This window comes from Aricia agestis, chromosome 22 (assembly GCF_905147365.1).
Source record: "Aricia agestis chromosome 22, ilAriAges1.1, whole genome shotgun sequence".
Lineage (NCBI taxonomy): Eukaryota > Metazoa > Arthropoda > Insecta > Lepidoptera > Lycaenidae > Aricia > Aricia agestis.
Window position 1 is genome coordinate 7,631,484 of NC_056427.1, and position 24,598 is coordinate 7,656,081.

The 24,598-nt window shown below is 37.8% G+C and overlaps 3 protein-coding genes and 1 long non-coding RNA gene across 4 annotated transcripts in view; 2 read left to right on the forward strand and 2 right to left on the reverse strand.

Annotated features, from left to right (window-relative positions):
- Positions 1-19,621, forward strand: part of LOC121738209 (gastrula zinc finger protein XlCGF57.1-like) — a 76,145-nt gene extending 56,524 nt beyond the window's left edge. Inside the window, exons 6-9 of the mRNA XM_042130156.1 lie at positions 16,252-16,256; positions 18,004-18,287; positions 18,624-18,707; positions 19,598-19,621. Of these exons, the coding sequence (XP_041986090.1) occupies positions 16,252-16,256; positions 18,004-18,287; positions 18,624-18,701 (367 nt within the window). The 3' untranslated portion in view covers positions 18,702-18,707; positions 19,598-19,621. The remainder of the gene's footprint in view (positions 1-16,251; positions 16,257-18,003; positions 18,288-18,623; positions 18,708-19,597) is intronic.
- LOC121738206 (zinc finger protein OZF-like) overlaps positions 1-24,598 on the reverse strand; it is a 137,480-nt gene that overhangs the window by 103,825 nt on the left and 9,057 nt on the right. The window lies entirely within an intron of this gene.
- LOC121738233 lies at positions 1,300-13,018 on the reverse strand. Its single transcript, XR_006037263.1, has 4 exons — positions 13,009-13,018; positions 12,452-12,459; positions 6,245-6,247; positions 1,300-1,358 (listed from the first exon to the last, which is right to left on the reverse strand). It is a non-coding gene; the product is annotated as an uncharacterized LOC121738233 (long non-coding RNA).
- LOC121738202 (zinc finger protein OZF-like) lies at positions 11,046-23,262 on the forward strand. Its single transcript, XM_042130123.1, has 5 exons — positions 11,046-11,186; positions 11,949-12,041; positions 12,373-12,538; positions 12,742-12,960; positions 22,454-23,262. The coding sequence occupies exons 1-5, from the start codon at positions 11,079-11,081 to the stop codon at positions 23,209-23,211; spliced, it is 1,344 nt and encodes a 447-aa protein (XP_041986057.1). The 5' UTR covers positions 11,046-11,078; the 3' UTR covers positions 23,212-23,262.

Consider the following 24,598-nt stretch of genomic DNA (forward strand, 5'->3'; position numbering starts at 1 on the left):
GTACGGATAATTACGGCACAATTTAGCAACAAAGCTAGGTCTTAAAAAAGTTCCTCTTTCCCAAGATTTGGGGTAAGAGAAACACTCGATATTTTTAAGTAATTACTCATGTTTTTAAGCGTTTATATAGCACGAGCTTTTGCCCGCGGCTTCGCTCGCGTTAAGAAGTATTATTATATACAAACTTTCATCCCCCATTTGAACTCCTTGGGGTTGGAATTTATCTAAATCCTTTCTTAGCGGATGCCTACGTCATAATATCTACTTGCATGCAAAATTTCAGCCCGATCCGTCAAGTGGTTTGGGCTGTACATTGATAGATCACTATGTCAATCAGTCAGTCACCTTTGAGTTTTATATATATAGATGTATTAATCATTTTCTTTGAGTTAAGGGAATGAAACCTTCCCTAGTTTAAAATAAGGCCTTATTTAGGCTGAAAGCATACAAAAACAAAATTTGGGGTAACAGGAACATATAGGTAAGGTCAGAGGTGTTAAACTTTTTCTGGTATTAAATGAATGTTTTAAAAAATAGCTTTTCGCCCGCGACTTCGTCCACCTTTTGGTTATATCGTGCTTGGCACAATTTTTCAAAACATGAACCCCCTTTAGTGTCCCGGTTAGATCGGTTAAAATGGAGCCTATGTCCCTAGCCCTGGGTATCAAGCTATCTTCCAAATTTCTTAAGATTGGTTCAGTGGTTTAGACGTCAAAACGCAACAGACAGACAGACAAAGACAGACTTTCGCATTTCTACTTATTATTAGTTGGTATAAACCTGTAGGATAAACCTTAACCTTTTGTATGGGACCAACTTTCGTACTCGAAAGAAAAAATCTACTATTTCATACATTTTGGTCACAGCTGATCGATACTTTTGTATGGAACAGCTGACTTTTTATTTCGGGTACGAAAGTTGGTCCTATAGAAAAGATTGTTCATACACATAGGTAGGTTCATCTTACAAACCAGTACTTAAAAGTCAGCCGGTATTTTAGTGGATTTTAAAAATGTTTGTTACCCCTTGAAACGAGAAAAGTGGAACATATGTTTATCTTAACCTGGTAAAGCCGTTCCTCTTTCCCAGGTTGCCATTTTAAAGTTTATGTTTTTATTGACCTCGAAAAAGCACTAAAAACACACACTACAAACAATGCAATACGTAGAAAATAAAGATTAAACGTAATAATTATCCTTAGCAATCAACCGCAAAACTGAAGTTTTTAATATTTTAATAACACAAACAAGGAACACCTGTCTGACTTGGCTTTTTTAGTTTGAAAACAGATTTTTTTTATCTCTCTTTTACTCGCTTAGTTGCCGTGTTGTAGCTTCATCTATCCAAGAATATATGAACTATGTGAACTACTGTTATATTGATGTAGTCACCATGGAGCTCGGCGTTACAGTTTTCTTGTTATTAGTTACAGTCTCTCTTCCCCGTCCCTCTTACCCCACCTGACCTTATGTGAAAATCCAAAAAAAAAGAACAAAATGAGTTAAGATTGATCTGGATTTTTTGTCACCTACAATTTTGAAATTAAAAAAAATGGTTTTACCTTAAATTCAGCTAGTTTCTCATATACATTTTGCAGATCTGTACCGTAAATGTTGATAGTTCTTTTATTTAAAGACAGGCATACAGAGCAGCTAGTTGTTTTTAACATATTCTGGGAGGTATTTAGAAGTGTAATTTTATTTCAATAAATCTAATTTCTAAAACCTGGTGAACACAGTTATAAAAAATTATTTATTTTCCAAAGCTTTCGTATTTTTACATAAATTACATATTTCCTCTTCTTCTTCTTTGTTTATTTTTTTCCTATTATGGCGCTCAGCTTTATGAATTAACCAGCCAGTTTCAAGGAAATGGCGGGAAAACAAAAATGTGACGTTATCAGCGTGAAGGGACCTTATTGTCGGTATTGAGTTACTAAGTACTTATTAGTAGTTTTTATTATTCGTAGGTTAATATCCCAATCTCCGGTAGGAGTATTAAGCACTTATTCCATTTCACTAAATTTAGAAGTTCTAGCTAGGATCCTAAATAGAAGACTAATTAGAAGCTTCTTTTTTCACTTGTCCTAATTTAGTAACTAAATCAGTTGTGACCACGCGGCGATTTTGGCCAGACGTCTTCTTATTGGCTCCAGTTGAACTGTCAAAGCAACAAAATGGAAATATTGACATGAATACGAAAGATAACAATTCTACAAGAAATTATAGAACTCTATGTATTTATCCCCAACTGTGCCACAAGATATATACAAAATCATTAAGTCTTTGAACGATACGCAGTCGGCAAGCTATGACGGAATTGTAACGAAAATAGTAAAGTTGGCAGCAAAATATATATGCATCCCTATTAGTCACACGGTGAACCTATCATTTGAACAGGGGCATTTTCCAAATCAAATCGATCGTTAAACCCCTCTACAAAAAAGGTGATAGAGAGGATATTGCAAATTATAGACCGGTTAGAATAGTACCTATCTTTTCAAAAGTGTTCGAAAAAGCAATGCAAACTAAATTAATGAGTTACCTTAGCACTAATAATATATTGAGTAAGCAACAATTTGGTTTTATAAAAGGGAGCTCTACCACCCTAGCATGTTTCTCTCTAATTAAACAAATCGGTGAGGCTATTGACAAAGGTCTAGAAGCCGCCGCAGTATTCTTGGATATGAGTAAGGCTTTTGATTTTGTGGAACTTGAAAATTAGATAAATGTGGTATCAGAGGAAATGCTAACGATTGGTTTAAATCTTACTTAGAAAATAGGACACAGTGTACAGAAATAACTAATTTATCCAACAAAAGATTAACTTTTAATAAATAACTTTGTTTGATCCTAAAGGAGAATTAAAACTCAACACTAACGACGCAACATGTTTTTGCTTGGCAACATTACCAGGTGGGGGGGGGGGGGGGGATTGCGCGGATGCTAAGTTTGAATAAGGCTCCGTGGTCTAGTGGTTAGAGCGTCGCTCTCGACTCCGGAGGTCGTGGGTTCGAATCCCGCGTTGGAAACATGTTATTTCCAAGTTTGGTTAGGACAATGCAGGCTGATATATATTGTCTGACAAGTAAGATGATCCATGCGTCGGATGGGCATGTAAAAAGTCGGTCCTGCGCCTGATCTCTCGCCAGTCGTGTCGGTCTTCCGTCCCACTGGGTTATGAGAGTAAAGGAATAGAGAGTGATCTTGTGTACTGCGCACACACTTGGGCACTATAAAATTACTCCTGCGTACCTGGTCTGGTTTCAATGAAACCGGCCACCGTCACCGAAACCGGTGTGGGGAGTATTATTATTATTATATATCTGCAAAAACCGTATTCAAATCGGATCAGTAGTTTTCGTGTTAAAGAAAAAAGTTTTATACAAAATCTTGCCCCCTCTTTTGTCCCCTTAGAGGGGTGAGGGGAAAAATTTTATACACCAGATATTAAATTGGAAAATACAGTTTATAATATTATGTAAGTGAAAAAAGTTTGATACAAAATCTGCCCCCTCTCTGGTCCGTTTGAGGGGTGGGGGGGAAAAATTTTATACACCAGATATGAAGTTGGAAGAAGACAAATATATCTGCGAAAACCATATTCAAATAGGAGCAGTAGTTTTCATGTAAAAAAAAGAGTTTGATACAATATCTGACCCCCTCTTCGGCCCCCTTAAAGGGCTGGGGGAAAAATTTTATACACCAGATGTTAAATTGGAAAATATAGTTAATAATATGAAAGTCCATTGAAGAAAAAAGTTTGATACAAAATTTGACCCCCTCTTTGGTCCCCTTAGAGGGGTGAAGGGGGAAAAATTTATACATGTTAAGTTGGAAGAAGATAAATATATCTGCGAAAACCGTATTCAAATCGGATCAGTAGTTTTCGTGTTAAAGAAAAAAGTTTGGTACAAAATCTTACCCCCTCTTTTGACCCCTTGGAGAGGTGGGGGAAAAATTTTTGTACACCAGATGTTAAGTTGGGAGAAGACAAATATATCTGCGAAAACCGCATTAAAATCGGATCAGTAGTTTTTGTGTGATGCTGGAACAAACATAGACAGACAGACAGACAGACAGACAGACAAAAAACTAACCACAGTTTTGGCTTCTATAGTGATGTAGTAATAGCCCCCACTTATTATTTTTTGGATATCTTTAATGTACAGAATTGTCATTTTTACAGTTTTATTATATGTATAGATTTTCTTAACTACATAATATATTATATAAATCATATTTACAACGTGTTTTTTAAACTGTATTTAATATAAAGTATCAAAATCTTTTATAGTGACTGGATACAGTGTGGCCATAAGAGGCCACACCGGAAACAAGACGTGGCGACTCTATTAATGTCGTGACTTTTTTGACGGTCTATATACAGACCTAACGCAGACCTATCGATTAAGGTCATTTTGATATCAAAAATCCTTCGATGGGGTGCTAAATTTGTGCAGGTCATTTCGATTGCAGTGATTCGATATTTTTAAATTATCGATTATTTTTTGTTTGGTAACTTCTTCTTCTTCTTTTAAAAATGGCCGCCTCGGTGAGTTGCCAATGTCAGAGTGGCTTAAAGGACTTTGCTCTATGTAGCGAAGGTCTGGTGAAGTAACAAGACGTGTACGGTTACAAAACAAAATTACATATTTACAGGAGTTGATTAACCTAAAACAAACACAAACACAAATGTTAGTAGAGACATCACAATCTTATATTGTTATCACGAATATATTATGTACACAAAATCTCAATAAAAGGGGTATTTACATAAGATAAAACCGATTTAAAATTTATAGGGCGAGGAATGGAATTGGGAAGACAGTCATATAAGGACGATTGCTTTCTAGGACAAGAAAAGAAGATGTGATCTAAGGTACCCTCATCTAGACCACATTCGCAGAGAGAATGATCCTTGACCCTAATTTTAGCAAGGAACACTGGTGAGCAACAATGACCAAGTCTAACACGGCAGATTGTCGAGCATATTAGTTTGCTACACTGTGAATATCTAAAGAACCATGGTCTTACTGGTACACTACTTTGAATATCATGGTAGTGCTTGCCTTTGATGGTACTTGAGCCGTCCCATAGTGTATTCCATTTGCTAGAAAGTTGAGATTTTGCAAGTGGAATTAAGTCCTGACAATAGAGTTGGTATTGACTGAGTCCACCTGATGTTATAGCGGCTTTAGCATATGCATCCACACTCTCATTACCAGTAATTCCACTATGGCCAGGTATCCATGCTAACACAACATGGATACTACGGACACGACACCTAAGGAGAAGCTGTCTTATCTTAAGGATTAAAAGAAATCTAGACTTTGAGCGGAACTGGTTAGCAGATATACCCTCCAAAACGCTCCTGGAGTCCGAAAGTATAAGCGATTTACTAAGATCGTGAGACTCAATAAACGAGATGGCCTCAAATATAGCAAGGGCCTCTCCTGTAAATACAGAGGAGTGAGGAGGCAATTTAAAATTTAGAATCACATTTACTCTCGGAATCCAGACAGCTGCACCCACACAACCATCCACCGAAAGTCTAGATGCATCCGTAAAGATAAGCACCCAATCCCTATAGTGCTCATTTATATGCTGATTAAATTGAGTATTTGCTAGAGAGGAACCTTTATCAATAGGGAAGTTAAGGATGATGTTAGGAGAGAATGTCAGTGCTTCGTAAGGGGTGGAAAATAGAGGGTTGAGTCTGCACTGGACAATAGGACAAGGAAGTTGGGTTATCTTAAGGTAACTGATCAGGAGACAAGGGAGATCTTTATGCCGCCAATACGCAGATGTTGACGTCAACTGGGATAATTTGTGTAGTTTGTCTAACAGCGGGTGTGAAGAATTCTGGAACGCCTTAGATAAAAACCTATCCGCAAGATACTGCCGTCGGATGTTTAAAGGCGGATCGACACATTCAACTTGTAGGGCATTAATTGGAGAAGATTTCATTGCCCCAAGTATGATCCTAAGAGATTTTGCCTGAATTTTGTCCAGATCCTTTAATGGAATCTTATGACAAGGTTCCAATAAAAAGGATCCATAATCCATATGGCTGCGGATAAGAGCATTGTAAAGCAATTTTTGGGTATATGGGTGAGAGCCCCACCATACACCACTAACCGATCTTAAAACATTAATATTCTTCTCACACTTTTTGACAATATGCCTAATATGGTAAGCGCCAGTTAATCTGGAATCAAGGTAGACTCCAAGAAATTTTACACTATCTCTAACCGGGAAAACTTGTTCATTATGTTGAATGTTAACTACAGGCGTAATTTTAGATCGAGAAAAAACTACCACAGAACTCTTCGGAACTGAAATATTGAGGCCATGTCGGTCCATCCACTCCATGAGGTATCTAATTGCAGTGTTAAGGCGTTCAGAACATACTGAAATATCCTTAGAGGCAATGTACACTGTCAAATCATCGGCATACTGAGAGACCTCACAAAAGCTACTTACGGAAAGATCTAAATCAAAGCTATAAATGTCATAAAGGAGAGGACTAAGAGGATTACCTTGAGGAAGGCCTTTATAAACAATAAGAGGAGGGAGGGTTAAATTTTGGGTGGATACGATAACAAAACGACAGGAAAGGGAATTAATTATGTAATTGATCATCTTCACTGGGACTCTCAGATAATGCAGTTTCTGCCTGAGAACCGGAAGAAGAACGTTGTCATATGCCGATGAAATGTCAAGGAACACACCTACCACATGTTCGCCTTTCGAAAAGGCAATGCGTACGTCAGTCACGAAAGATCCGAGACCGTCCATAGTGCTAAAGCCTTTCCGAAAACCGAACTGTGTTTTGGATAGTATACCATTGTTCTCCATAAACCACTCCAATCTATTTTTGATCATATGATCTAAAATTTTGCCCAAGGTGATAGAGAGAGCGATAGGTCTATAATTAGACGGATCTCCACAAAGTTTTCCAGGTTTGAGTAGCGGCAAAATAATCTGTGTTCGCCATTCCTCCGGGGGCATCTCAGATTGGAAAATATCATTTAAACAATTACTTATGCAATTTCACTATACAGTATGTTTAAAAATATAATATGCTATCCGTACATCGTACGTACGCACAAAATTATCGTATGGTTTCGAACCCTGGCCCCGCGCCGATCTCACGTTACCGACTTGTAACATCACGCTGTATTTATAAACAGTAGCATAAGAAAAACAATAACTGTCCCCTTCACACTCATAAGATAGACCGCGCGCGAGAGAGACGGGCAGACTTTTTATGATGCGTATGCAGTACGACGTCACGCCACGCGCTTATTCACATACACTACACAAGTGCAATGTTTTAAATGTGTTGATCGTGCCAGCTCTTGTTAATTAACCTGCATAGATAATACATATGTGCTGACCTGTATGCACGGGATACACGGAAGCGTGTACATAGGCAGTGGAAGCGTTGACCCACGTAGTCAAAGAAATAAATCCGTGTACGTCCACGCGTGCGCGTGGCCGTGTACAGCGTGCGCCGCGGTGGAATGGAGCCTTTAGCATCACAGAATACAAATTACTCACGGAGGTTAGCAGATAATAAAGTACTCTGTGGTTAGAGCACTGACCTCTATAATAAACTGGACAGGCGATCGCTATCAATAAAATATGCCTATTTGAAAGTCGCCATATTGGCGCTGATTGCTATATGAAAGCAGTAGTGAGTGTACTTGAAATTACTATTTTGCAAGTGGCGGTTGTCATTTTCTATATAAATTAGTTCACAGTACGCTCACCGTGGCGCTTCAAATCGGCATAAGAAATAGCTGTCATTTTGTACGGCATAGCCTGTCCAGTGTATTATGGCTCATTTTCATTGGTCGTTAACTCGTTCGTTATACAGCATGCGGGCAGTCCCCGCAGCCGAGATAACGACCAATGAAAGTTACAAGTCGATACGTGTTCGTTACACCGCCTGCGGGGATTGCCCGCATGCTTTATACCGACCGTGATATCGACCAATGAAATTCATCGGTCGATCTACTAACAGCTTACGGGACGCGAGTTGCCACGTTTCCGTGATCTTCTACTGTATCACACTCCAAATGCAATTGTAACTCCTTACACAATGTTTCTGACGCGCTATGCCTGTTTCTATTTTTCAGTAAAGTTCGCACCCAAAATCTTTTTCTCTTCTCCTTCAGTGACGCCAATAGCTAGATTTTAGGGTATAATCTCCCGATTTACTCAATTTTAAAACATTAAACTTAATTTATACTCATTTTGTAGTTTGTAACACCAAATTTAACATTTTTATTATTATTATTTTACTCCCCAAGTTAGGGTTATTCCCCAAGGGGCAAGGCATTAGATTGGCCTTTCAATAAACAAGCAAATTTAGGCTGTAATTAATACTCACTATAGTTGAATATTATTGTAGGGGAATATATTTTTTAAATACGTCGATATGAATGCGACAGGTTTCAAATTTTCAATTTTCATTTTTCAATTTTTCATTAATAAACATTCGTCCGATACGCAACTTCCCATATTGTATTAACGCAAATCAAATGTCTAGTTCAGACCCAGACAGTGATTTTCCAACCACTAGTAGTGGTACGTTCGAAACAAAAAGAAAAATATATATTACAAAAATATAAAAAAGAGTGGGAAACACGCCCGGAGTTTGCTGGGTGGTTACAGGCAAGCAGTAATATTAAAGATGCAAACTACGCCTATTGTCTAAGCTGCAAGAAGGAGGCTAATGATTAATAACTGTAACACGTGATTTAATTTGATTTATTTAGGCAGCAATCTCCCGATTTTTAGTTGGTAGCAATCTCCCTATTTCTCACGATTTTTAGTTGGAAGCAACACCGATTTCATAAACGTCATTTTTCTGCAATCTGCAACACAGGCTGCGTTCCAGATGACGTTAATTTTGACCAAAACGCTCAAAACGTCCCCTTCTGCCGTTCCCTTTGGCGACCGGGGTCGTTTTGATCGCGGCTATGACGTCACTCATGACGTCATCATTTTCGCTCAAAACGACCCTTGACGAAGATGGGTCAAAGTGGGCGTTCTAGTTTTTTTTTTTTTTTAATTTTAACGTAACTATATCAGAGTAGAGACAAAAAAACTTTATATTATTTCATTACAAATAATATTTTAATCAAATAAATTAAATAACATTTAATGAAATATTTTGATTGGAAAATAATTTGACCTTTCATTTAAAATAATAAATTGTTTTAAATGAAAGGTCAAATGATTTCTTACAAAATATAATAATTAATACTAATTTTCATCTTTCCTATACCTGTTGACTTACTCGTACTTGTAGTGACTGATGTAATTAAAACTAAAAACCTATTTTATTTATTCACACATATTTACACATTCACGCGTACTCAGACATACAATCACTCTCACATACCAATTAAATAATAACTAAATACTATAAATAAAATATATTTACAACTATTTACAACATATAACTAAGTAATAATTAAAATCTGTAATTAGTTAATACTTAGATTTAAATATCGTGTCGTAAGATCCCGCGACTCTTGCGCAGCGATACCGGTTTGTACAATAGGCACCGATGTACGATGTACTGCCCGACCGCCGCGCTCGCTCGTACCCGTACGGCGCTCGCTCCGCGGGCTTTCAGTTAGCGTCTAACCATGCTATACGCAGCCGTGTGACAAATCGCTTGCTAAACTAATTTATTAATATTGTGTTGTGCGTGGTTATGTACTTTGTAATATTGACGTTAGTGAACTGGTAACTGTGACTCGTGAGAATAAAGTGGATTTATGTGATTACGTTATTTGTTTCAATAACCTATCACCGTTATCTTCATCTCAACATCTTCACCTATCACCGATCGTTCATGTCATCTTCATCGCCACCACCGCAACACAACATACTTGACTAAGCATTATGCGGTATTGTTACCTAAAGTTTATATGTATATTGTGACAATAGTCAATATTCACAGTACATGTGGTTATGTTATTAAAATATGATTCAATGTGAAAACTCAAATATAATACAAGTTTAACTATATTAAAATATGAGTACTTAAGTAAAAAAAATGTAATACTAAAAACGAAACAAATATAATGTTATATATTTTATTTGTAAAATAAATGTAACTATAAACAATAAAATTACTTTTATTTACGACTTGAAGAAAAGGATCGTAATATCTAATGCCGGCTCTTGATATAGGCGAACGCGTTGGCCAACGCGTCTGCAGACGCGTTGGCAGTGCGCTTGCAACGGCGTTTGTGAGTAATCCACACATAGGAAGGTCGTTCAGTATGCTTTGGATCGCGCCAATGTGCGGACGGATTCAAAATGGATGTTTAGTCGCTAACAGCTGCAGCTGTTTATTTATTCACAGCTTATAATTACTTTGTAAATGTGGACAAGAAAAAGTTTTTAAAGAGTATTCTCGAAATAAATAAATAAAAGGCGAGAAAACATAACAAACAAAGAAATAAACTCACTTTTACATAATATTTTATAATATTAAAATAATATAAGTAATTATTTTATTACCTACTTATTATTTATTTAATTATTACATATAAAAATTATTACATATTATTATAATTATCATAACTATAACTCCGGGCGAACTGATCGCGCGGCCTATGTGTGGATGGAGCGCGAAGCTTGCGACAAATGTCTTTGATCTTTCGCCGACATTTCCGACCCGCGCGGCAAGCTCGCAGACGCGTCGGCCAACGTCTAAATACCTACGGCCAACGCGCGAACGCCCGTTCTACACATTGGGCCAACGCGTCTGCAGACGCGTTGGCCAACGCGTTCGCCTATATCAAGAGCCGGCATAAGTTCGGTTCAATGTACCTATGTATAAAAATATATACTTAGTTCTTTTTTTAAACTTTTCCCAAAACGCTCAAAACAATCCATAATCCGTTCCACTTGGGTTTGTATCACTGACGCTCACAAGCTAGTGGAACGGGAAAAACTACGGTCTTGAGCGTGAGCGTTTCTAACGTCATCTGGAACGCGGGGTGTATGACTGTATGTATAAATTATTATTGAAATAAAATTAACGAAATGTTCAATAACAGTTGCTGCTCTATATGCTTATCAGAAAATAAAAGAACTATCAACATTTACGGTACAGATCTGCAAAATGTTTATGAGAAACTAGCTGAATTTAAGGTAAAACTTATTTTTTGATTCCAAAACTGTAGATAGTGATAAATAAAGTAGAATCCGGATCAATCAAAACTCCTTTTGTTATTTTTTCTATTTCGAATGTCTCACATAATAATCGGAAGTTCGTATACGGTACGAGGCACCAAACACCACACAGTTTACGGATTTTTTTGCTCGATATATTGTCTCCTTTACTTACCAGAAGCTTTGATTCATTCTGATTAACCAGAAGGATTCATTCTGATGATCGAAATATGTAAACTATCATACACACATATTACTTTTAACCACAGCTAGATGTTTGGCTCCTACAATATTACGAAGTCACGGGCTGCATCTTGTATTATCTGGTGCTGTTTAATCATAAAGTTAATATACCTAGCGGAATAGAGAAACAAAGGCCTGAGCAAGAGAGATGTCACTATCAGTAACACTGCGTGGTAAAAAGAGAAGTGTGATACATGACAGCAGCACTATTTTTTTGACGTCCAGTCGGCACGTGCCTCACGTTGACAATTTAATCTCATAGAATTCATGTTCAATCATGCTTGTGTAAGTGTATACATATACATATTTTTCACACTGATGAAAACCATTTTTGGTTTCGTTTGTTAGCTTGTTGTTGTAGGTTAGGTTGTTGCTCTATTCCGCTAGGTATATTAACTTTATGGTTTCAATACGAGAATTGCCTGGAAAATCCGTAACATGAGAGTGATGAATAAAGTCATTATCTAGCAATCCCAACTTTTTTTAATTTTCGAACAGGCAAATGCAGAGTTATGTTTTCTTTGCTACATATGTCGTGTGAGACTACAACAACTTGCCCACCTTCAGAACGTCGTAACAAGCGGTGACCAGGTACTGAATAGTTTTAATATGAGCATCCTTATTCGTATAGCCATGCTTTGACACGAATGGGCCGGCTCGATCGGAGAAATACCACATTCTCACAGAACTTGCGCTGTGTTTCGCCGAGTGAGTGAGTTTACTGGAGGCCCAATCCCTTACCCTATTCCCATCACTACCCTCCCCTATTACCCTATTCCCTCATAAAAGGCCGGCAACGCACCTGCAGCTCTTCTGATGCATCAGGTGACCCGTCATTTGCTCCTTTGCAATTTTATTTCATAAAAAAAAAAAAGATTTAATGTTTCAGTATTTAAAATTGCTATTAAATATAATGTTACAGATACCAAAAACCTTAGTCCATCTTACGACACAGAATATTGAAAATGAAACTGTACAGGACCATGTTGTGTTAGTTAAACAGGAGCCTCTGGAATTTGAGGATGTCCAAGACACACACATGGAACATGATGATGTGCCCATAAAATTTGAAATGGAGATTACTGAGTGTAAGTATATTTTTACCTGACTTTCAGGGGGGAGGACGGAAGTAGCACATTAAATCTGCAATCAATATAAAACATACATCAATCTCCTATATTTATCCATCAAGATAATACATAGTTTTTGCATGACAGTTGAACACCCATCCATCTGTCTTCACATGCTTTATCATTTGTTATTATTATCCTTAAGCTTTGACAAATTGTAGATACTCGTGAGATTGAAATAACAGAAAACATTATTGACTATGAAGTAAAAGAAGAAAAAACCATTAATCTATATGAAAATGCAAAAGATGAAACCGTGCAAGGTTCACAGGTTGTGGATAGTATTTATACTCAGCAAGATCAATATGTGCGCCAAAGTCCAACAACACACCCGGTCGTAGAAGATCCTAAGGACTGGTGGGGTCAGCCAAGAGGTAAAGGTAATATCATATATTATACAGGCATAACTTTGAGCATTACCTCATTACAATACTGTTTCCCTGATTGATAAACTGCAGTGCAACCTGGTTAAGCGAGAAACCTCTATTATTGATAGTTGCATTGAGGTCTTAGGCACTATTTCATTAGATTACCTCTGTTAATGGATTTTTCGAAACTGAATAAAATATGAATTCTATCATTTCTTCGATATTTAACTGTATAATTGAGACTTTGTAGCTCATTAACCTTACAGTAAATTAAGAGAAAATGCAAAATTTGGTATGTGGAAAAATTATGTAAAAAGCGACAGACAAAGGATATGGGCGATAGCCCATAAATAAAATAAGCCTTTATTCAGACACTTACATTTGTTTCTTTTACATTTATATACTTTATACATTAATTTTTCTTAACTAAATCTGATTGCCTTCTGGCAAAGGCCTCCACTAAACTCTCCCACAACTGTCTATCCATAGCCTTCCTGCTCCATGCTGTACCTGCTATTGCTTTTATCTCGTCCTCCCATCTTTTCCTCGTCTTCTTTTTACTTCACGTGGGTACCATAGAGTGAATTTGTTTTGTTTTTAGTATTCATTATCATAGCCGCAACAAAAATACACAATCTGTGAAAATTTCAGAAGTCTTGCTATAGCGGTTCTTAAGATACAGCCTGAAGACAGACAGACGGACAGATAGACCAGACAGACCTACCTCTTGCCATTATTGATATAGAGCGAAAAAGGCCGAAAAAATCACGTTTGTTGTATGGGAGTAATTTTATTTAGTAATTACCCTTAAATAGCAGTTCTTGATCATCAAAGTCTTAGTTATAGGTTCTCGTTTTCACCCTTTCGGTACCGAACCCTAAAAAATAGAATAATCGAAGATCTGGAGTACTTGGTGACCCTGATTAGAAAACACGTGCCCAATCAAACTATAATTAGAGAGTGACATACCACCTTTACAAAATATATTCAACTTGGTAGACCTCTTCATTTGATGTCAATAATAATCAAATGTCTAAAGTATCTGATGAAGAACCCTCAGCTGGTCTCTGCTGTATTAGAGATATGATAATGCCCCCTCAGATCTGCTAGTTGTATACGTTGCTGAACAATGGGACGAAATGCACACGTGTGATGCTGTTGGTGACGTATACACGAGCGCGCAATCCCACACAAACGATATGATTAAACCCATTACCCACTACTTACGGCTCAGCAGCATAAATAAAAATCAATGTGCCCACGTTTCTACAAAAAGAAGTAAAATCCCACCAAAAACATTATGGAAAAAAACCTAGCCAAGTTTTGATGAAGCTGCTTGTTTATCTCTAAAAAGTTATGAAATCTGGAATAGTTGTTTGTTGAACATTCAGTTCTGGCGACTTTTTTTTTTTCAAAAGGGTCTAAGCTACTGGTCTGGTTAAGACCACGGTAGTTTAATCGTGGCTATAACTAGTCTGTTGCTAGTTGGTTTATCCAGCACGCCATCGACACCATGGACGAGGTCAGCATCATGCAGATCTGCAAGTCCTCCATCTCCAGTGAGGAGATTTGCAAGGGCAAGCAGCTGCTGTACGAGCGCGAATATGCCGTCGCGATGAAGTGACGGAACGGAAAGGTCTGCTTCAGTAGGGAGATGATGTCCTGCACGATGCAGGACATCATCTCCCTACTGAAGCAGACGGATCCTGGTGAGGTGCCGGCTTTTGTGGCAAAGGAGCTGCACAAGCTGCCGCCCGTCACGCTGATCACGTCGACGTCGTCAGCCTTCTAAAGAACATCAGGTTCCTGAAGGAGGAGCTGGCCGGAGTTCGAGGTAGATTGCAGGCATCAGAGTCTACGATCAGTGACTTACGTATTGAATTATCGCAATAAAAAAGTGGTAATTCAATATGCAGGTCGCTTGATGCCGCATACGTCACCATTCGTCGAGTCGCGTACTTTCGATCATTATCGGACGGGTCAACGAACACCGCTGCTGCCGCTCCGAAAACTAATGGGGATAATGAGAGCCGCAAAGCTCAGGAGAGTCGCGAGACTAAGGAGAGCTGCAAGGCTACGAAGAGCCGTGGAGTGGGTGGAGTCTTCACGGCCTGGCAAGGACGAGAGCAGGAGGTGCGATGAGGAGGGCTTCATACTGGTGGAGAGGAGAAAGAAAAAGCCCGCCGCCCGCAAGCATTGCGGCACCGCACCATATGTACCTGAGCTGCGTCTGCGGAGCGAGGTCCCCGCGACGCCCCTGTACATATCCCGACTGCACTGGTCCATGGAGGTCGAGGACGTCGTGGACTACATCCAGAAGAAGACGACACTGCGCCTGAGGATTGAGCGTCTGCAGTCTCACCACAAGGTTAACTTTTGGCTCCTTTGTGGTGAGAGTACCGACGAATCTTCTGTCGACTTTCGAGGCGCCGGAGTTCTGGCCGATGGATGTAGTCCGGGGGAGACTCCGGAACGAAGCGAGTCACGTCGCCGGCAAAACGTGACAGTGTTAGTTTTTAAGTATATATACATAATACATAATATATATTATATAAGTACCTTAAAACAAACATACACATATAAAATGTGTATGTTTGTTTTAAGGTACTTATTATATAATTAATATGTATGTTAGATTTAAGCTATTTGTTTTATGGTTATCTGATGCCTGAAATGAATGTTTTTGCTAGGATCTAGATACCTATGATTATACAAACATACAAAAATATTTGGCACACTTACTAATAACACGTATAGGTATAATATAATCAAAATATATTAATATTATCAAAATCGGAGACATCGCCCATTTTTCCTGTCCGCTTGGCGCGGAATGCCCCTGAGGTTTTATTTTAAGCGTAAAATACGATTTCCTAGGCCAGCTTCTACTAGAAATACGCATTTGTTTAATGAAATTGAATGTGAGTCAAGTAGCCATGCTTCGGCACGAATGGGCCGGCTCGACCGGATAAATACCACGTTCTCACAGAAAACCGGCGTGAAACAGCGCTTGCGCTGTGTGTCGCCGAGTGAGTGAGTTTACCGGAGGCCCAATCCCCTACCCTATTCCCTTTCCTACCCTCCCCTACTCCCTTCCCTTCCCTACCCTCCCCTATTACCCTATTCGCTCTTAAAAGGCCGGCAACGCACATGCAGCTCTTCTTATACTGCGAGTGCCCATGGACGACGGAAGTTGCTTTCCATCAGGTGACCCGTTTGCTCGTTTGCCTCCTTATTTCATTAAAAAAAAAAAAACCGGTTTCGGTGACGGCGGCCGGTTTCATCGAAACCAGGCCAGCTACGCAGGAGTAATTTTATCTGGTCCTAACCAAACTTGGAAATAACATGTTTCCAACGCGGGAATCGAACCCATAACCTCCGAGTCAAGAGCCATGCTATATACCACTAGACCACGCAAGCGTTAAAAGAGTTGCAAAAAGTACTTTTTGCTTGAAATATCAAGACGTTACAGTTGACATGCTCCATCACTGTTAATATTCACAGTACCTGGATGACCGAGCTTTGCTCGGTATAGCAAACACTCATTGACTTCGTGTTACTTAATAACGCCATCTGCTGGTCGTCGAAACAATTAGTTGCTCACGAAATGGTATTATTATTCGTCAATAGATGTCAGGAAGAGTCATATTTTTCAGTTTATCGATTATCGATAAAACACGAATAAAAATACATTTTCTGAAAATGATTCCTAGCTAGATCGATTTGTCGCCCCCGAAACCCCCTATATACTAAATTTTATCCCAATATATATATATATATATAGAATTACTCGTTTAAAGATATAATAAGATGTGATGTAATAATATACAGGGTGTAACAAAAATAAGTGATAATACTTTAGGGTGTGTACGTGTTCCTCATAGAGAGTTCACTGTGAAAGTAGCATCGCTGAAAGACCAAATTTTTTTTCACTTTTGTATGGGGAAACTCGTGACGCTCGGGCCCTTGCCCATACAAAAGTGTAAATTTCGTCTTTCAGTGCTGCTACTTTCACAGTGAACTCTGTACAAGGAACACGTACACACCCTAAAGTATTATTACATATTTTTGTTACACACTGTAGATACAACTTTGAGTATTACATTCTTACAATATGTTTCTCTGTTTGATAAGCTATTTAATTGTGTGTAATATACTTAACTTAATTGTAAAGTTATTAAAATATTCTGTAAGAGTATTATATACGCGGACAAATAAATATTATGAGAAATATTATGAGAAATGTTATTTCTCATAATATTTTACAAATACAAACTAGACGTTCCGCGCGGCATTGCCCGCGTGAATTAGATATTTCACAGAAAAATTAGTCCACAAAAAAAAGCCTATGATCCTTCACGTGGTCTTTTCTTATCGATCCAAATAACAGAAAAAATGCTCTAGTAGTTAATGAGATAAGCCCTTTCAAATAACTTCTCCCGTTTTTTTCCACATTTTCCTCTATTTCTTCGCCCCTATTAGTCTTAGCGTGATAAAATGTAGCCTATAGGCAGCCTTTCTCGATAACTGGGCTATCTAATACTGAAAGAATTTTTCAAATCGGATCAGTAGTTCCTGAGATTAGCGTGTTCAAATAAGCCCTTTCAAATCATTTTCCCCCGTTTTTTCCACATTTTCCTCTATTTCCTCGCTCCTATTAGTCTTAGCGTGATAAAATATAGTCTATAGCCTTCCTCGTTAAATGGACTATCTAACACTGAAAGAATTTTTCAAATCGGACCAGTAGTTCCTGAGATAGCGCGTTCAAGCAAACTAACAAACTCTTCCGCTTTATTATATTATAAAGTATAGATTATAAATCACACGAGAATATTTGTTCAGGTATCAAACACAAGGGCGAGCGACCCAACACAGATGACTGCGAGGGGCGAGGCCCTGCCAGCGCAGCGCAGTCCAGCAAGATACCCCACACCTGTGATGTTTGTTTGAAGAACTATTCAACAAAAAGCAATTTACTGTGCGAGAAACCATTTAGTTGTGATATTTGTCCAAGTAAATTTAATCCCAAAAAAGATTTGACTGTACACACAAGAGTTCATACAGGAGAGAAACCATTTAGTTGTGACGTTTGTCCAAAGAGATTTTCACAGAAAGGCAGTTTGACCTCGCACACTAGAGTTCATACAGGCGAGAAACCATTTAGTTGTGACATATGTTCAAAAAAATTTTCACAGAAAGGCAGTTTGACTTCACACACTAGAGTTCATACAGGCGAAAAACCATTTAGTTGTGACATATGTTCAAAAAAATTTTCACAGAAATGCAGTTTGACTGCACACACTAAAGTTCATACAGGAGAGAAACCATTTAGTTGTGACATTTGTTCGAAGAAATTTTCATGCAAAAGCAAACTGAATTTGCACACAAGAGTGCATACGGGTGAAAAACCATATAGCTGTGATGTTTGTTCAAAGAAATTTTCATGGAAAAACAAATTAAATTTACATACAAGAGTGCATACGGGCGAAAAACCATATAGCTGTGAAGTTTGTTCAAAGAAATTTTTAAGTAAATGTGATATGACTAAACACACAAGAGTGCATACAGGCGAGAAACCCTTTATTTGTTACATATGTTCAAAGAAATTTTCACAGAAAAGAAATTTGACTGCACACACTAAAGTTCATACAGGCGATAAACAATTTAGTTGTGACATTTGTTCGAAGATATTTACGTTAAAGAAAAAGCTAATCCAACACTTAGAAATCCATTTGAGCAAGAATATTCCATAATTTAAGGTTCGTACTGACGGTGATAATATTGACCGTGTAATAGGCCTTTTGTCTGCTTTTTGTGCCTATTTAAAGCGGAATTAGCGCCCCCAATGCGGGGGAAGAGAACTAAATCTGACGTAAATAGCAAATGGCCGCTTAATCGTTATTGGTTGTCATCACTATTATTAGTTCCAAGTACTCTCATTACTGCTATCAGCACCAATATGGCAACTTTCAGACGTCATTTTTACGTCAGATTTAGTTCTCTTCCCCCGCAATGGGGGCGCTGATTCCGCTTCAAATAGGCACAAAAAATAGCTGTCTTTTCAAAGGATATCATAAGTCCAACGTACCTGTATAATGGAGGTCAGTGGATAGGTGTAACAAGTTTTGACATGTTTGTTTACATACATTTCGCATCGCCTATTATGCATGTTACGCTCAAAGACCGAAAACGCTCATTGAGCAGAAAAATAGCTCACATTGCGTTGTGGTCACAGTAAAACAACCATAACGCGAAATCCGTGTTGTGACTTGTGGCTCTAACGAAAACGACTACGACGCGTTGTGACAACGCGTCGTGACTCGTGGCTGGCATGCTGTTCGATCTCAACACTTTGTGGTAACCAATTTCAATCAAATTTGTTACAAACATAAATAAAATAAAAATTGTTTTATTTGTGAATAGATTTTTAAAAAATCTTTCAGAATGTTTATACTACTTGTGCCTACCACCGGTTCGAGAACTAGCCCGGCGTGAAGAACCGGCGTAAGAAACTCGCACGGGGCCCACTTTTTTAACCGACTTCCAAAAAGGAGGAGGTTATATGTTCGGCTGTGGATATTTTTGTTTGTATGTTCAACGATTACTCCGCCATTTGTGAACCGACTTTCAAAATGTTGTTTTGTTGTAGATTAATAGGCTTCACTCCAATTTGGTACCATGTTCACAAAAGTGGTGACCTGATGATGGGAATTGGGATCCATGAGTAATCAAGGGAATTTTAAGTAGTAATGCTACTACGAGTACATACTTTTTCTTTCTTAGAAAAAGTATGTACTCGTACTAGCTTTTTAATTGAATATATAAGTCGCTTGCGTTTGCAAACGAAGACGTCGCGCTCCTGCAGTCCCCTCGTGACCACGGCCGAAACGTCGAGAAAAAGTATGTACTCGTAGTAGCATTACTACTTAAATAAGTCGCGTTAAGTCCCGATTAAAAAGTTTAATTATAATGCAACGCGAAAGTTTAAAATGTTATTCATGAGAAGTATCCTAAGCATATGCTACCAAAACGCAAGATTTTGCACCAAGGCAAGTATGTGAGCACATACGAGTGAATCAAAATTTCAACTAATATTCGAGGAGAAATTACGGGATTATTAAATGCCAAGGTAATTTATTGCAATTGTGTTCAAATTTAGTTAGAATACAATTAATCTGCTTGTTATCATTACGCTTGTGTAACTATAGCACTAAACTAATGGTCACCATAGTAAATTTACCTTTTAACCTGTGGGCCAATTGTCATCTAGCTGTAGTGTTGAACGTTGCAGTCAACAAGTCGGCGAAACGACGTATAGCCGTGTGACTGAATGGCGTTGTTCAGTCAAAGGGCTAGCTGTTTGATTGAACGGCTATTTAAACCAGTTGGCTGCGACATATATACATGTTTGGGGGTTGGGAACTGTTTTAAGAACTGAAAGCATATTATGCTACTATGCAAATTACATTCATCATCATCATCACTACCACGTCAGGGTCACCAATGTCACATGGTTGTAAATGGATACAATATATCTCTACAATATATTATGTATCATCAATTCATCACGTTAATTATGTCCCTATTATTGACACTTTTCATAGCGATTTTCAAAATATAAATCGGATCTAAGCGACTTACCGAAATTGCAACAAAATCAACCTTAACTCCACAGCGTAAGGCACACATTAATTCTGAGATTCTAATTAAAAATCTCTGTCTGCGGAGTGCGGTGGACCAACGCTGGAGATTGGTCTCGCGCAGAATCGCAGAAGCAATATGTGCGTTGCGCTCTGGAGATAAGGTTGAATTTGATATGTTCAAATTGCAATATATTATATAGGCAAGTCGCTCAAATGAATTAAAATTTTAAATAAAATTTGTTTTAAATCTCAATTACTTATTCCTATTTTTTCACTTGGAAGTCGGTTTTAATTTTTTTTACCAAAAAAGTGAGTTTTTTTTTAAATAAAATTTACAAAGATGTAACTTAAAATTATACAATGTCATATTATAATAATGTAGAAGTAGTCTTGCAAGCAGCCATCCTACTCCCAAGATGTGCCGTCGTTCATGTATCATTAAATTTTTCTCTCAGAGATTCAAAAGCTGACATTATATAAATTGAGCGTATTGATGTCGGCATCGTTTCCCATAATAGGATACCATAAGACATTCTACTGTGAAAATAACTAAAATAAACTAGTCTTGCCGTGTCTTCATCACAAACCCTAATTTTTCTGACTGCATAAGCTGCATAACTGAGACTATCTGCAAGATTAGCAATATGAGGACCCCACTGTTTATGCGGGTACTTTGAGTACCGGGAAAGAACATTGGATACTTTTTATCCCAAAAAATGTACGGTTCATGTATGTATGTATGTATATTTATACGTGGGAGAGCCATGCTTCGGCACGAATGGGCCGGCTTGACCGGATAAATACCACGTTCTCACAGAAAACCGGCGTGAAACAGCGCTTGCGCTGTGTTTCGCCGAATGAGTGAGTTTACCGAAGGCCCAATCCCCTATAGGGGATTGGGCCTTCGGTAAACTCACCTCACTCACTCAGGTTATAACCCCTACCCTATTCCCTTCCCTACCCTCAACTATTCCCTTCCCTTCCCTACCCTCCCCTATTACCCTATTCCCTCTTAAAAGGTCGGCAACGCACTTGCAGCTCTTCTGATGCTGCGAGTGTCCATGGGCGACGGAAGTTGCTTTCCATCAGGTGACCCGTTTGCTCGTTTGCCCCCTTATTTCATTAAAAAAAAAAAAAAACATTAAACAAGACACCCATAATAATTTAAAATGCTTAATTGGATAACTGGATTATTCAGAGTCCTTATGAGGGTACGTTAGCACTGTTTTTCCATACAAACGTATTCCCCACTTTACTCCCTGGATAATGCGTCTAGACAAATGATTTTTTATACAATATTGGAATCTGTTAAACTCTACGTTCCATTTTTTCTAAATTTACTAATAAATAAAAAATATGACCCTTCAAAAATTGCAAAAAATTAATGCCCCGTACCCTGCCAATCCACAGACCATAAAACAAATTTGAAAGATCTTTAAGATAAAATAAAAACGTAGAGGCATAGACTCACTCTTCCTGAAGATATAAAAAATTTGGCTTAAAAAATAGGCTCTATTTTGAAAGAGGAATCAGAGGACTACGTTACCTCGATTTACTGTATCTGTCTCTATTACAATATACGTGCCGGCACAGGGTGAAGCGTGATGGCAATAGTTTCTTCGTTTAAATTCTACTGCACCCGCGTGCCCTCTTAATTGGTACAAAAGTCCTGGTCCCTCGAGATCCCAGTTAACCAGGTTTCACTGTATTTAATTGTGTGAAATGTAATTGTAATGTTATTTAAAATATTCTGTTAGAGTATTCAAATGTTAGATAATGTTACTACTTGTATACTGGTGCAATGCTCAAACAAGTGATGTACACGTGCATAGGTTCAGTATCACATAAGAATATTTGTTCAGGTATCAAACATGAGGACGAGCGACCCAACACAGATGACTGCGAGGGGCGAGGCCACGCCAGCGCAGCGCAGTCCAGCAAGACACCCCACACCTGTGATGTTTGTTTGAAGAACTTTTCAACAAGAAGACATTTACTGAGGCACATGAAAACTCATACACGCTCATCTAACTCATTTAGCTGTGACACATGTTCAAAAATTTTTTCAAGTAAACGAGTTTTGACTGAACACATAAACTGTGTTCATACTGGCAAGAAGCCATTTAGTTGTGACATTTGTTTTAAAAGGTTTTCAAGAAGAAACACTTTGACTGAACACACAAAAGTTCATACAGGCGATAAACCTTTTAGTTGTGACATATGTTCAAATAAATTTTCAAGGAAAAACGAATTGACTGTACACAAAAGAATTCATACAGGCGAGAAACCATTTAGTTGTGACAAATGTTCAAAGAAGTTTTCAAAGAAATACAAATTGACTGAACACACTAGAGTTCATACAGGCGAGAGACCTTTTAGGTGTGACATATGTTCAAAGACATTTTCACAGAAAAGCAATTTGACTGCACATACTAGAGTTCATACAAACGAAAAACAATTTAGTTGTGACATATGTGCAAAGAAATTTTCACACAAAAGCAATTTGACTGCACATACTAAAGTTCATACAGGCGAGAAACAATTTAGTTGTGACAATTGTTCAAAGATATTTACGTCAAAGAAAACGCTAGTCCAACACTTAGGAAACCATTTGAGCTAGAAACTATACGGGTATTGTCTGCGCAGCGAATCGTGGCTAAGATTGATATTATAAAAAAAATATATATACTTAATACTAATTCTCGAGTTTTCTTTTTGTTAATGCATATAACAACAACTGAACTTGGTCTGTCGGCCGCCACGTCTCACTCATTCCAGATTTTGTGGGTGGGATAGGGTGTTAAAAAATTACAATTAAAAGTTATCAGCCTGAATTAATAAGCTACTTGACCTATTCAATTTCATTGAACAAATGCATATTTCTAGTAGGACTTGGCCTAGGAAACCGTATTTCACCCTTATCATCAAATAAAAGTCTATGATTAATAAATAAAGTCGATTTGAAAATATGATTTTATGAAAATAGAATTTGTACTGACGAAAACGCTTTTGCGGTACTTCCGATTTGGATGTGACGTCATCAGACTCGTAATTTAATATCTTTTATTTATCGCGCTCGTTATAACTAAGTTTATTTGTACATAAATAATAAGAATAAACCTAGAAAGATTTGTAAAATATATTTTGTTGAATAATTCAAATAAAACATCAGTTTTATATATTATCTCCATTTATTGTAGACGGGAAATTACTTTTCTCCAAAAGTTTTCAACATTACAAATTATTTCTAATCTCTTATTTAATTCTTTTATAATTTTTGGGCACTTTTAGACTCGTACGTTTAGCACATTAAAAAAAATCAATAAAAAGAGTCTAAAATACAAAAAGTATAACGTCACACTATGGCGGACAGTGTTTTCGGCGCCATTTATAAAGCATATTTTTCAATCAACATTTTTATGGGTTTCTACTGTGTAAAATATTAAAATATTAGTTTTTTTTTGTGAAAATTAATGATTAAGAAGCGATTAGCATGAAGAAAAAAAATTAGGTCAAGTAGCCTATTCACGGGAATCAGATGGATGTAGCGTTGACAAACGATTATTAGCTTATTCTTAATATTATTAGTACCTTCTCGCGGAAGAAAGAAAATGACTCCGTATTGCTATGCAGTATGCAGACGCCTGAGGGGATGGAACAGAAGTGTGCATAGTACGGAATGCTCACATGGGCGTAGCCAGGATTCATAGGGGGGGGGCATAGGTCTTCGAAGTAAATCCTTAACTTCGAATTCGTGATTTTTAACTTATATGAGTATCTCACAATACTTATTGTAGGTGAAGTAAAAATTAAAAACACAAATTATGAGCGAGCGAACTGGGATTGAATACCTCCCCTCTCACCCCCGCTCTTGTAGGGGGGGGGGGGGGGGGGGGGGGGGCCTATTGAAACCACATGTGACGAAAAAATTAAAATAGGATCAATGAAATATGATAATGTAAATTGTAATACACAGATATGATCAAATGATCATTTATATTAGATCA